This window comes from Branchiostoma belcheri, unplaced genomic scaffold (assembly GCF_001625305.1).
Source record: "Branchiostoma belcheri isolate BF01 breed outbred unplaced genomic scaffold, Haploidv18h27 scaffold2, whole genome shotgun sequence".
Taxonomy (NCBI): domain Eukaryota; kingdom Metazoa; phylum Chordata; class Leptocardii; order Amphioxiformes; family Branchiostomatidae; genus Branchiostoma; species Branchiostoma belcheri.
In genome coordinates, this window is record NW_017803490.1 from 8,412,711 (window position 1) to 8,427,018 (window position 14,308).

General features: G+C 42.3%; 1 protein-coding gene across 1 annotated transcript; it reads right to left on the minus strand.

The window, feature by feature from the left end:
* Positions 1-6,598: 6,598 nt before the first annotated feature.
* On the minus strand, positions 6,599-11,518 carry LOC109468919 (serine/arginine repetitive matrix protein 1-like). The gene is made up of 3 exons (XM_019767299.1): positions 10,288-11,518; positions 8,653-8,838; positions 6,599-7,604 (listed from the first exon to the last, which is right to left on the minus strand). Exons 1-3 carry the CDS (start codon positions 11,134-11,136, stop codon positions 6,642-6,644), a joined length of 1,998 nt encoding a protein of 665 aa, XP_019622858.1. The 5' UTR covers positions 11,137-11,518; the 3' UTR covers positions 6,599-6,641.
* Positions 11,519-14,308: the final 2,790 nt, after the last annotated feature.

Sequence of the window (14,308 nt, forward strand, 5' to 3'; positions counted from 1 at the left end):
AAGAAATGTGGCTGTCTGTACATATGTTTGTGAGGTATGGAGGATGAAAAAGGCTGTTTTTTTTTCTAATTAAACTGTCAGTGCAAAAATATGGTATGCTGATTAAATACTAAGTTACTATTGCTCAAGAACTATCCTGGACGTAAGCTTTGGTCACATGTGCCCAGTCTGTATTAAAGAGAATTTAAACAGAACTGCATACATTGTAAAGGAAATTCTAGTACATATGAACTTCAATTTAGAGTGTACATGTAGGTAGAACTTCAAGACTTCAAATCGCCTAAAACAGTGACAAACAAACAAGAAAAGTCCCTTTTACCCAAGACAGACACGTAAGACTTAAGTCTAATAGAAAACTCGTAGTCATTTCATACACAAGTGATAGCTTACGAACAAAAGAGATTGTTTTGTATTGTCGGCAGAATTTTGCATTTTTTTGGTAACTTTTGCAATGAATATCAGTGCATAAATAAATGGAAATAGACTTTTGAAATACTGTATAACAAATAAGTGAATGTTCCAACATGCATCTAATGACAACATAGAAGAAAAGGGGATGATAGTGTGTTTTGTTGGATCATGGAGGTAGAAAAAAGAGATCTTTTCTCTACCTCCATGGTTGGATTGACAATAGAGTGCCATTATCTGAAACTAGTATGGCATTAACATTGTTTTTGCTCTTCACTGAAAAAGTATTTATTGAGATTTTCCTACCACCTTGTCTTGCCTTGTTAATGTGACTGTCACACAGTTTTGATTGCTCTTGTTATAATAAACTTGAGTTTATAAGTCATTACTGCAGAGATGTGCATTCAATTCATTTTGTCTGGCTACAAGTAGACATCTAAATACAGATGTAGAAGCCCAAATGAATCTAAGAGATTTAATAGAACGGTGTGTGTATACCATATACATGTAGTATATATTGTGTGGATGGCATTCAGCACCAAGGACAGGTATGTTTGGTTGTGTGTGTGTGTGTGTGTGCGTGCGTGCGTGTGTGTATCTTGACATAAGCTTTCATTTCACAGCTCCCCTTGCCAGATATATATATAGCACTGCAACAAGCTGGCCCTTTCAATAGCTCCACCCTACGACTTACAGTAGTACTGCAACGTCTGTGGTTCCGATCCCGATCCTTCCCTGGCTAGCTAGGCTCATCCTGTACTGCATGCTGATTTAGTCGGTTGTCAGAAAAAAATGGTCACACTCTCCCATATAAAACTCAAAATATATTACCAACTTACAGAATCTAACAATTACAAGTAGCCATGCTGGTTATATGAATTGCTAAGGTAGGGCGCGAGGTTTTGGTGCCCCAAAAAGCTATACCAAAAAGCCGGGTGTGGTCCACATAATTCACGTGTGAGTTTGAGGTCAGAAGGTGAGTGGTTACCTGAGGCAAACATTCGTGTGATGATCGGGTGAATCACTCCGGGGGGTAACGTTAACAATACAACGTTCGTGTAGATATTCATCTTGTCCTACTGCGGTATGTGACGAAGAGAAACGGAAGTCTTCTCTTTTTTTTTTTGTCTTCTTTTTCACACAGAGAAGTAACAGCTAATCTCCAAACAGATCGTTTGGTGGCTGGAAGACAGTATCGAGTATCTGGGCAAGACAGTATACATGTATTTGTCAGGGCACTATCTATAAATATAGAAAATAGTATATGATGGAGAGATAGCAGTACAACGTTAAGAATAATCCGAAGCCTAAACCACTGCTTGTTTGATCCTTGTGTACCCTTTGTATAATGTTTAGCATCGTACTATGATTACTACCAACACAGATGAAACTTCCATGATAATTGAAGAGTAGTTCTTTATACTTAAGATAGACTTCGTGCATGCATGGAGTTCTGTCAATGCATCACATTTGGTTCTTTATTTAACAAAACAGATCGGCAAAATGGAACAAATACATCACAAATAGCAGTCATCCGTTAAAAGAAAGGCTTTCGACTCGAAGAAATAGTCGAACAAAAGGCGCTGGTACTTGTACAAATGTAGCCAGTATAAACACCCTTCTTTTAATAGAAGTCAGTCCGTCTGACGACAGTTAAACGTTACACGCAGATTTAAAAAGAAGAACAGGCCCGGATAATAGCCAGTATTTAACGTACAGGTCATCGCACTTCCCTGCGCCTCAGGCACAGGTTGGCGTTCTGTTCCCGTGAGACTTCAGAACACACCTTCACCTGGGAACACCTGGTGGTCTTCCTATGACGTCTCCTCTTCAAGGACAAACTGCTGAAAGCCTTGAAAATCATACCAGAACTTCGGTAATATTTTTAGTCCAGGCAAACTGGACCCTCTATAGCCGGCCAACTCCCCTGGCCAGCTACATTATTTTTAGCGGCCAAGACTGGTGGAGACTACAATAATATAAAGTCAGAAAACAGCATCACATAACGTTAACAAGAAAACGATACCCCCAGAGGCCTTTTGTGGAAGTTAGAACATTTTAATCTCCAAGCAGATCATACGATGTCAAGGCAGTATCAATATGACCAGAGCAGCTACACGTAACGTTACCATCTTTTACGATGGTATCTTTTAATGTACAATGCTCTAGCCAAATAATGGATACTGCCTTGCCACCTTAGGATCTACTTGGAGATTAAGAACATTCTTTCTGTACCCTTGCTTTGCACCCGTTGACAACATCGCATGACGTCGTAATCCTTGGGTCACGCCCAGACCATTAGCCACAATAAGACACAGAAATCCCCAAGGTTTTCCCGTTCTTTAAAGGACTTCAAATGCCTTTAACCCAACCTGGTGTTTATATAGCGACTCCGCCCAACAACGGGTCTGAGTCATCATGGCATCAGACATGTGTAGCTTTGACCTTTCCAGTCACAATGCACGACAGAATACATAATCGTTGTTGATGATCATGATACTTCCCTTACCTGTACTTTTCTAAGAATACGTTGTTAATGATTGATGTGTTGTTCATTGTCTAACGTTATTATAATAACTAGAAATAGCTGCTTTTGGTAATTATTTAGATATAATGAATTATCTCTCATTATTCTAATCATTCTATTAGACTGTATTCTAGTAGCAAATAAAACTTATAGCAAAAGTTATATTTTAATGTTTTGCACATCACATACAATGTTCACACTTGCGAGTACTTGTGAACATTGTTTTGTTTGTTTGTTTAGTTAATGTTTATCAAAATTTTACAGCTTATAGCTATAAACTTATACCTGTATCTCTAAACAATGTTAAGTTAATTATCCTTGGTTATACTAGTATTATAGCTGATGCAACGGGCGATGGTCTGGAAACATAAAAAAGCTTCTATAATATATCACATTGTAAATAAAGAGTATAAATCTAAGATGGCGGGCGTCAGCTATCATAACTAATCTGCAGCTACACTGATCGATCAGACAGTTGTTTGTCCTTGAGATGCCCTCCCCAACATGGCGACTTTCCAAGGAACATTTCCCAAGGGCATTTTATATATATATTCAAACATGCAATCACAAGACGTGGTGATGGCACACTCAAGTTTTCTCAACTGATATTAATGCCGCCAACAACACAGGGGACAGTACAATACTCATTTTCGCCTGCGCGAAGTGAGGAAAGTCGTGTTAAGTGCCTTTCCCAAGGGCACTGACAGTACTTGTCGCATTCTATAAATTTTTAGTGGTGTCATAATTGTTCCCGGATACTTCCTGCATTCTGTTCTACCAAAGGCAACCATCCTTCAACTAAAAGGTGTTGCATAAATAATTCACGCAGGCATGCTTCCATGATAGTGACAGTCGCTGTCAGGTATTATTTCATACTTTGAAGTTGACTGATATTAATATTAACGTGTTTCAAATCCGTGGATGAATGTCAGAACAGATGAATGTGTTTTGTATTGTTTTCTATAGATCTTAAATCAGTGCCGCAATGCCGTGTAAAGTGTATGGGTTAGCCCTGGTGTTAGGTTACAGCTATCGAACACATCGAACCCCTGCATGTTCTATTGTTCTGTAATAGAACAGGTGGTTCGATGTGTTCGATCCGAATCGGTCTATAATCACTTATAGTTGTCCTATGCTGTAGTAGTTGCACCAGTTACATGTATATCTATTCTTCAACGTACATTCGATCTATGAACTGTTCAAAAGGGTTATACAATACAAAACAGTTGCATAGACACTTGAATCGTATAGCATCACAATATTTAGCAATTAATAATAGATATATGCATCATATAATAAGTTCTATAGTGCGAAAGAAAGGGGGAAACGACATTATTACAAATACAAAACATTCTTCATCAATAATGTCAGCTTTTAGAACAGATAAAAACATGACCACGCCTAATAAAATGGCGGACTAGATTTTTCACACACGCATAAAACACAATAGCGTGTCTGTCTGTGACACTGGAGGTCAACTCGTCAACCTGGGCGTGTTACACAATTAGAACATAGCACAGGTCATTGCCATGGCAACAAGGGGTCAACAAGGAGTGTAAACATTGGGTTCTCTTTATTTGTCATACTTCGTTGTACGTAACGATTTAGACTATACTAGAGTATTCGTACAAATAAAGTTCTAAATCGTAAATGTTGAAATGAGATCCATATTTTCACAGTCTGATATTCTTAATATTACTGGTAATCGTACAAAGCTCTAAATCGTCAATGTTGAAATAAAATTCACATATTCACAGTCTGATGTTCTGAATAACATTTTCTTCAGAAGTTAAATATTTCGGTACGGATTTTTAATGGTACATACGCTCTACTGGCTCTAAACAAAGGTAGTGTTGGTGTCTTTACAATTAAGTACACTTGCATGTAATGAATCAAGTAGGTTGATTATTTTAAACCTTCTTGAATGAATTGTGCCTTTACAATACAAATACATGCAAGTCGCTACTACTGCGTACGTGAAGCGGTATTCACCAAGCCCCATTGCATGTATATTAAAAACATGTTTGCTGTAAGTTACAAGTATTAAATGGAGTTTACAAAAACAGCTACAACTCTGACCTTGCTAACATGAAACTAGTCTCCACCAGACTCCTTTGCTGGCTGAAGAAATAGTAGAATTCGGCCTAAAAACTAAAAAAAGGTAGCTGACCAGAGGAGTTGGCCGACCATAGAGGGTCCAGTTTGCCTGCATATGCTACATTCAACTTTTAGGCCGATTTCTACTATTTATTCAGCCTGCAAAAGAGGCTGGTGTAGCCTCTACCAGGCACCGCGGATCGCTGGAAAGATAATAGAAATTGGCCGAAATAAAGGGATCATAGTATACCAGAGAAGATTCCGGGCAATAGATCCGTGGATCGCGAATTGGATCTTCTACGGCCCGGGATCTTCTCTGGTATACTATCCCTTTATTTCGGCCAATTTCGACTATTTTTCCAGCGATCCGCGGTGCCTGGTAGAGGCTACGTCTGGTGGCAACTTCAACCATGAAACGTTGACACAAATCGCGTGTCGTGTCGCCCCTCAGGTGACAATAGTGTCTGCTGTATCCATTGTGACGTGAAATTGATAAATACTCTTCTGTCCTACATCAATTATATCGATTAACTCCTAGATAAATATTTACAAAAGCCTTGTCTAAGCATCACTCCTACAAGCTCGTACAAATTCCTTTCTCATGTATCTGGCACAGGTGGTGTTCTCACGTATTTTCTAGCCTCCGTAGCAGGCTTATAGAACTGGGGGTTTGGTGGTCTTCGGTTGTTTTCTGATTTACCCAGTGCAAAAACCGGGGTAATTCAACCAGGCCGGCTATGTTGTCTATATGCAATCAGAAAATAGCACATAAAAGCTCCCAAAGACCCCCCAAATCCCCAGTTTTTAGCATGATATGGAGGCTACGTATTTTCGCCTTTTGGAATAGATAAAAGCAACCGGTATTTCCGTTCCAGGGTGTAAGAAAAGTCTAATATAATAACATCCGCTTGTACTAACCCTGTCCTGAAATATTTAACACGTCCGTTCTCTCCAAGGATTTGAAGAACATAGCGGTTTTCTTGTTTCGTTTATATCTATTCTATCAGGGGAATAAACTGTTGTGTAGAACAATAAGATGCCCCCGGGCGTTTTAGATATGGAGATACTGAAATTATTGTAATACTGAAGTACTGACCTTTTAAATCAAGGACAACATCCTTTGAAAACGACCGTTTTCGTTGTTTCCGTTGAAATATTGATACATGACGCTGTGTATACTATTTCAGAGCAATTTTCTCGTCAAAGAATTGTTTTTCCAAAAAAAATCAGTTCTCATTCGGAGATTGGGTCAGATCTAGACACGATTATGTACAAGTACCGTCGAAAAAGAAGTCCTTGGCGAAGAGATTGTACTGAAAAAATTGCTGTTTCTGTTAAAATATTGATATATTTTTTCAGGACAATTTGTTTACCCTCTACCAGGCTTCGGGAAGCGGCTGGAAAGAGCAGAATTCGGTCAAATAGAGAGATAACATGCCAGGGGAGTTGGTCCGCTAGACAGAACAGTTTGCCAACTCTCCTGGCATATCATTTGTCTATTTGTCTGATTTCTACTCTTTCCAGCCGCTTCCTGAAGCCTGATAGAAGCTAAATTTCTTCACCAAAGACTTGTTTTTCAACACAGAAAGAAAATTCTTCAGTTCCTGGGTCAGATCTCCACCCGATCTCGGCTCTGTACAGGTACCGGCTTGAAGGAGCTCGACCCTCGGTAGGTGGGCCACTCTTCGTCCGAGTCCGATACAAAGACAGACCGCTGTTGGCCCGCGCTACCAACACGGGACCTACTCTCGTTTCCAGAATGCTCGAACAGGTCATAATCAATGTTATCCAACTCGTCTTGGTGTACGGAATACGACTGTTTCTTCCCTCCACTCTTGGACGAATGCCGCGACCTCTTCGACTTAGTCGACTTTTCGCTCTTTGTGTCATTTTTCAAGATCGCCTTCGGTGGGGGAGGGGCGGTGTGCGGCTGGTGGTTTGGCGAGTAGGTTGATCTGTGATTCAAAGGCGGAGCGGCAGAATTCTTCTTGACGTGGTTGGCTGGGGAATAGTTTCTGTTGTTCGGCATGGGGGGAGGGTTGTAGGGTTTGCTGTTGGGTACGTGGTTGTAGGAAGGTTTGCTATTCAGAACAGGTGCTGCTGTGATGTTGTTAGGGACTTGGTGATGCCTTGCTGGCTGAGCGTACGTTTTAGTATTATTACTAACGTGCGCGTAGTTCCTGTTGTTAGAGTTTGGAGCGCCGGGCGCTATGTACGGCCGGTTGTTGTGTATTTCCTCTTGTTGCGGTTTTGCGTAACTCATAACGGTTATATCTTTAAGGCTTGAATCGTAAATCTCGTGCTGTATCAACCTCTCGCGAGATCCTACGGGTCTTTGCGTCCGCTCGGGTGAGGGTGGAAGAGACCTCGGTTGCGTGGCGGGCCCTCGGGATTCCTGTGGGAATAAAAATTCCTTGTTGGGTGACCGAGGGGACTGTTTGAGCTGTCTGTTGGGTGATATGAGGTTCAGAAGCTTGTCCCGTGTGGTTAATACGTGGTTATTGGAAGAGTTTTTGTGGTTCGGGTCATTTTTCTGGTCGAAAGAGACCGTCTTGGTGGAGTCTTGGATGATCTGAAGAAGCAGAGAGAGAGAGAAAAGGGAGAAGAAATGGATGAAACAAAAACAACAACAAGAAATAAAACAAAAATAAATAGCACATGATGTAAAAAAGATGATGATGAATGAAGAGCATGGATTTTCAATTGAAATGGTAGATGTTGCACAAAGAGACACCAAGAAAATTAATAATAGACTATTATATAATGGTAGTGCAAGTGATGCACTTGCGTCCAGTGAAAAAAAAAACTTAGAATGACTACTAGTAAGAATAAAAGACTGATATGAATATTAGGAAAGACGCGTACCATGTATGGTTGTGTGCAATATCCTAACGTTGTAAGTGTTTAGAACTGTGTTGATATGAAATACAGTGTCAGAACAAAATACATCTGAATGCACATGCTTCTGGAAAATTAATAAATACGATGTTCAAGGTGTAACAAATTTTTGCTGCCGAAAAATTCATACTACTAAAAGTAAAAATGAAATGACGTGCTTTGATTGTGTGAATACGCATGCGTGGTTTAACACAAAATACTAACCTTGTACTCAGTCGTAAAAGTAATTATATTCTAAATATAGCCCTGGATACAATGTGAACTATACGTTTGATCTGCTTGGAGATTGGTCCAGGCATGTTATGGGTCTGGCATCCAGGCTACAAAATCGTAAGGCGTATGTCACCACATCGTAATAAAAAGTACTCTCCAAGCAGAGGTTGTGGAGGAATGATCGTTAGCTTTACATATATGGCCCGTTTTTTTGTCGCTAATCCCGTCGGTGGCCGCGGGCCTTCTCTGGCTAATGGATACTGCCTGGCCAATTTGACACTGTCTTTTTGCCACCGAGAGGGATCTGCTTGGAAATTACAATTGTCGTGCAATAAAGTTCTTCTTCATTATACAAACCTCAATTAGGCTGGCACACTACACTGACACACTGGCTAACTCTAGGCCAGGCGTGTTTATTAATTATATGGGTCTGGCATCCAGGCTACAAAATCGTAAGGCATCTGTGACCGCATCTTAACTTAAATAAGAAGAACGTTTTGAAAGTTTACCTGCGGTGGCGGCCGTCTCCGTGCTGTGTTAGCGGACAGGTGGAACCCGGTGCCGGTAGCCGGAGCCCCGTTACTCCGGGTGGGGGAGGCCGGGGCGGACCGGCGCGGCTTGTTCACGGTCGCGTACACGGGCTCCTCCCGTCGGTGGGTGTCCCGCTCGTGTACCTTGGTCACGTACTGCAGGTCCTGGGGTTGGGAAATAATTTGTGATTTTTAAATTTACGTTCATAAGAAAAGCAGATACACAAAGAAACTCAAGCGACTGGATAGTGTGTGTGTGTTTGTGTGTGTGTGTGTGTGTGTGTGTGTGTGTGTGTCTGTGTGTGTGTGTGTGTGTGTGTGAGTAAATTAATATTTTAACACAACTTTCTGTACTGTAAACTACTAGTATCTAAGGGATACAAGAAAAAGTTCAGCAAAAAACATTCATACCTAATGCGTGACTCAGAAACATAACGATACGGATTCGAACACATGACATTTAGGCCGACATGCCACAAGCTGACCTTTGACCTTCTTTCAAGGACTAAATTTCAACACTACTAGATCTAATGCCTACTTTTAAGTTCGCTCGACCGACTTTGAAAAGGCAAGAAAACATAAGATTTGTTGGTCTTCAAGAGGATTTAAGTAAACATACACAGGTTTATCTGTTTGTATCAAAGAGACATTTGGAAGGATTATAGGACTTCAACTAAAAGTTAGGTAAACATTGAATTCGCAAAAAGAAACAAACAGATTGAAATAAAGCTAAATGAAAAGACAGGGCTAGCAACAACAAAATGATATTCTACAGTCACCAAGCTTATAATTTTGTAGCACGTACGTTTAAAGTTAGCCTTCGTAGCAGGCTTATAGAACTGGGGGTTTGGTGGTCTTCGGCTGTTTTCTGATTAGCCTCCGTAGCAGGCTTATAGAACTGGGGGTTTGGTGGTCTTCGGCTGTTTTCTGAACGGGGGTAATTCAACCAGGTCGGCTATGTTGTCTATATGCAATCAGAAAACAGCACATAAAAGCTCCCAAAGACCCTGAAGGCCCCCAAACCCCCAGTTCTTTTGGCATGCTATGGAGGCTAGGTGAAAGTACAATTATAACAAAACTGACAAAAACAGACAGCCGGGTCTCCTACAGACTATCCCGCCCCTTAATTTGTAAACAACACCTGTACCTTAAGGGCATCGTTTCTACAGTAACAGCCTTTTGTTTTTAAACTATTAATAGACAATACACAAAAATGTCCTACACAACGTAAATCTCGACGCAAATGCAGAAAAGTTACTTCAGTTGTGTGCTGACTTATAGTTTGCATGATATTTTTGTGCCTTTAATATTATTTGATGTGTGTGGCTAACTTATGTCTGTTTTTTCCCCCAGTGTACATTTAACACGCCTATATGTCATTTCGTTTTACCTGGGAAATAAACAAAGAACATACAAACAAAAGCGAAAACTATTTACCTGTGTATTCATATATGACCTAGGTCAACCTATATGTTTACTTCACATGTATGACCTATGTGTATCTATGTGTTCAGGTATGACTTATGTATATGTAACAATAAATGTTCAGTTCATGTGTATATCTACTTAAATCGTTTTAAACACTGAATTAAACATTTAGTAAAATCTTCTCACCTGTGTGTTAACATACGACCGTGGCCGCTCCGGACGGGAATGGTGGTTTTCTACATTCGCGTAGTGGCCGGTGCCGCTCCTGTGTGGCGCACTGTGCGCTCCCGAGTGGTTCCTCCTTCTGACCACCGCATACTCTCTTCCAGAAACCGGCCCGTTCCCGTACGCCGTCGTCTTCGAGCTTTGTGCGGAGGGTCTCCGGAAGATGTGGGTCTTCCCCGGGAGTGATTTGATAGACCCGCGCCGAAGTAGGTTGATCTTGTTGGACAGAACTTTTGTGGCCGAACGGCTTCTGCTCATGAAAACAGAAGATGGCCGCCTGCTATGCGGGTTGGAGATAGAGGAAGGCGGGGTTGGCCGGCCGATGCTGTGGCCGTACTCTTGTATAGCGCGAACCAGCCACAAGGCAAGCGCCGTGGCGTATTCCGGCTTCTTGGTCTTGAAGGCTAGACACATAAGAGGGTTGTCCAAGCTGCGAGTCCGCATGACGAAGGCAAACACGTCTTTGTGGATGTTGTCTGCAATTCCATAGGTGACCGCTCGGGTCGGCACCACGTCGGGAGTCGGGGCGCCGATCGCGTTCTTCGGGTAGCCGATGAGAATCCCCTGCCCTCCGATACTCAGAGTTCTCTTCGGTAGACTCTTGTCTTTCCCCCTCTCGTACAGCATATGAACCACCGGGACTACGGCTTCCCTGCCTGATCTTTCCACGGGTAGTGTTCCCAGGTAGCGAACGTGAAAAATCGGACATACCGTCTCGTCGCTGCCGTACTCCACCGATAGATCCTTCAGAGATCGCGTCTTGTAGCTTTTACCGCTCCTACCGCTCCTTCTGCTTCCAAAAATCGACATGGCGGCCGTCTGTTCTAGCAGCTAGCTGCGCTAGTCAGAAATTCCTTGGCGTGAGAACTCGGCCTCTACGACATTTAGAGTGAATAATCCCGCTTGCTTGGCTGCGCGCTTTGTCAAAGGCTCGACCTAAACCGTCCCCACCCGTCCGACCACTATTGTCGACCGTACAAGGTGGATTCTACCCACCTCTGGGCGTGTCCCAAATACCACTCACCGCATATACAACACATCAACACACACTAAAAACACCCAGACGCGGTAAATTACTAGTACATCCCTCTATAACCAGCCTGAGAATATTCTTGGCGCGTTCGCTGGACTGAAAACCGTCCCGGGATGATTTTCGGGCCCGGGTATATCGGGGTCGTCGGTGACGCGTTGTCGTTAGCCTAGTAACCAGGCCCCGTGAGGTCAGCGCTATCTTTTCGGCGCTGGTAGCGTCTCGGGCCACCAAACCAGGCCCCAATTAGCCTCTACCAGGCTTCGGGAGGCGGCTGGAAAGAGTAGAAATAGGGCAAATAGAGAAATAACATGCCAGGGGAGTTTGTCTGCTGGGAGAGAACATTTTGCCGCATCGGGTGCCGGGGGTACTGCTTTTTTGAAGACTGTAGAAGACTCTGCGTAATACAAGAAGCCAGCGGATACAGGGGAAACCAGCTGGAGATATGAGGTCCGTGGAATAACTCGCCTGTGCTTGGTAAACTTAAAGGCCGGAGTAGGAAAACCACCCCAAGCCGACCAAATGTTTGGTACCCAGGCTACTGTTAGTCTCCACCAGACTCCTTTGCAGGCTGAAAAAAAGTAGAAATCGGTCTAAAAAGGAGATATGATTGGCCAGAGGAGTTGGCCGCCCAGAGAAGTTCCATTTGGGGGCCTGCATGCCCTTTTTTCGTAAGGCGTAATCAGGCTCTTTTAGTCTTCGTAATCCGTAGGCAACCTCCGCAAAAATCCACGTAATTCGTAATAGCAGTACTGTACATTAGCCGCAAATCGTAAAGTCGTAATCAGCTCTGAGAATTTAACGTAATTCGTAATCGGCTGCGAAAACTTTGCATAATTCGTAATCATTACTACCCCCCCCCCCCCAATCGCAGACAATAGACAGAAAATGTCCTACACCACCTGAATCTCCAAGTAAACACAGTTAAGTTACCGACGTATTATTTTTGGCCCTTAAAAGTAAACAATAAACGATTTTATTATTAATAAACTTTATTTGCAAAATCATGCCCGAAGGCTAATTGCTTTTACAATCAAGTATAATACTCATTGCAATACAGTAATAGAAGACAGGTAACAACTGTCTGGAAAAACTTCTACTTCTACTACTACGCTAGCTTTTATGGGGTTCGACTTCTTCTTTGAAGGCAGTGGATAATGAATAGTCCCACATTCTGCATTAATGGCCCTCCGATATGCCTGGGGACGAGGCTATCCTGCCCTGTGCGGAGTTGTGGCCATCCATAACAGTCAGACAGGCTTTCGTCGCCATGGCAACCGTCCCTCGGGGTTAGACATGCTGAATGGAAGCCCCGGATGGCCCGGACCGGCCGGGTTCACTTCGCATGCGAACGGGCCATGGCGAGGGAATAATGGGAACAACGTCAATAATAAAGTTGCAAAAATGATATCCAAGCCAATGTTTGGGGGGCTGCAAAGACAGTATCAAATTGGCCAGGCAGTTTCCATTTGACACCCAGTTGGATATCACCTGGCCAATTTCACACTGTCTTGACTGTCTTTGCAGCCACCAAAAGATCTTGGAGATTATAACGTCATTGCAAGCTGCGACATCGGTCAATATCGGTAACACAAGTATTTCACACGTCATGGTAACTGAGAAACACAATAGGAAAACCAAGTTATTGTTTTGAAAAGGGCCCATATACAAATGTTCCAAGAGAGAAGCATGTAAATTATAGGTATGGATAAAACATAGTATAATTTCCTTATTACTCTACTCATGGAGGTAGAAAAAAGGATTTCTCTTTTACCTCCATGCTCTTCTGTAGTTATCTTACTGACAGTGTATTTAGCTTCTAATGGGGCATGGATATGCAATAAATTACATTGTCGCTGATATATATTATTACTGAAAAGAAAATGTGTGTCATTTCAATATATTTGGTGAGGCAGTTAATCACTTAAGTATTGATTGAAAACAAACGTATGTCTAAATCTACTCCATGCACGTCTTTAAGACTGTACAGAAAATAAGACTTAACAGGTGGTCGAAAGCATGAAAACGACAGCCTGTCTTTTGAAACTCCTAGCCTCCATAGCATGCCAAAAACTGGGCCTGGGGTCTTCAGGATCTTTGGGAGCTTTTATGTGCTATTTTCTGATTGCATATAGACAACATAGCCGGCCTGGTTGAATTACCCCCGTTTTTTAGAACTGGGCTAATAAGAAAACAGGCGAAGACCACCAAACCCCCAGTTCTATAAGCCTGCTGCGGAGGCTATAAAATTCCGCACATGAAGGATTTATAACTTTGAGTCACCTGAAGGTAGTGTTTATCAACAGTGAAAGTGGTTTAACACAGTCTTAAAGACTGTTCCCAGGTGAGACCTTTGACCTTGAGTGCCAAGGTCACACAGGTCAAGAACCGACCCAGCGGGAACTTCAATGAATGAATGAAGAACCTTTGTTGTAAATTTTTGCCCCACTGGGCTAAATACAGGTTACATGTTGGCAGTAGTACATATACATAAACGTATAACGTTGTGTATATATACACTTTTAGTAAACTCTAGTACACTCGACTTCCTCTCACTTCCTAGTAATAGTGTAGACATTGTAGCTTCCGTAGCAGAACTGGGGGTTTGGTGGTCTTCGGCTGTTTTCTGATTAGCCTCCGTAGCAGGCTTATAGAACTGGGGGTTTGGTGGTCTTCGGCTGTTTTCTGATTAGCTCAGTTCTAAAAACGGGGGTAATTCAACCAGGCCGGCTATGTTGTCTATATGCAATCAGAAAATAGCACATAAAAGCTCCCAAAGACCATGAAGACCCCCCAAAACCCCCAGTTTTTGGCATGCTATGGAGGCTATAGACGCTGGAGGTTGTATGATGAGTTAATATAGTTGGTTTGTCGAAGGCTGTAAGGAATATAAATTTCTCTGAACTATGCAAATTCTTCAGTCTTTCAGTAGGGCAAAGGTGATTGAGTCTG

Bases quoted from the DNA above. Each gene is read 5' to 3' on its own strand.
- LOC109468919 (XM_019767299.1), bottom strand. From the start codon at position 11,136: ATGTCGATTTTTGGAAGCAGAAGGAGCGGTAGGAGCGGTAAAAGCTAC. The intron at 8,839-10,287 runs GTGAGAAGATTT...TCCCAACCCCAG, and splicing joins GGTCGTATGTTAACACACAG to GACCTGCAGTACGTGACCAA. The intron at 7,605-8,652 runs GTAAACTTTCAA...CTGCTTCTTCAG, and splicing joins GGAGACGGCCGCCACCGCAG to ATCATCCAAGACTCCACCAA.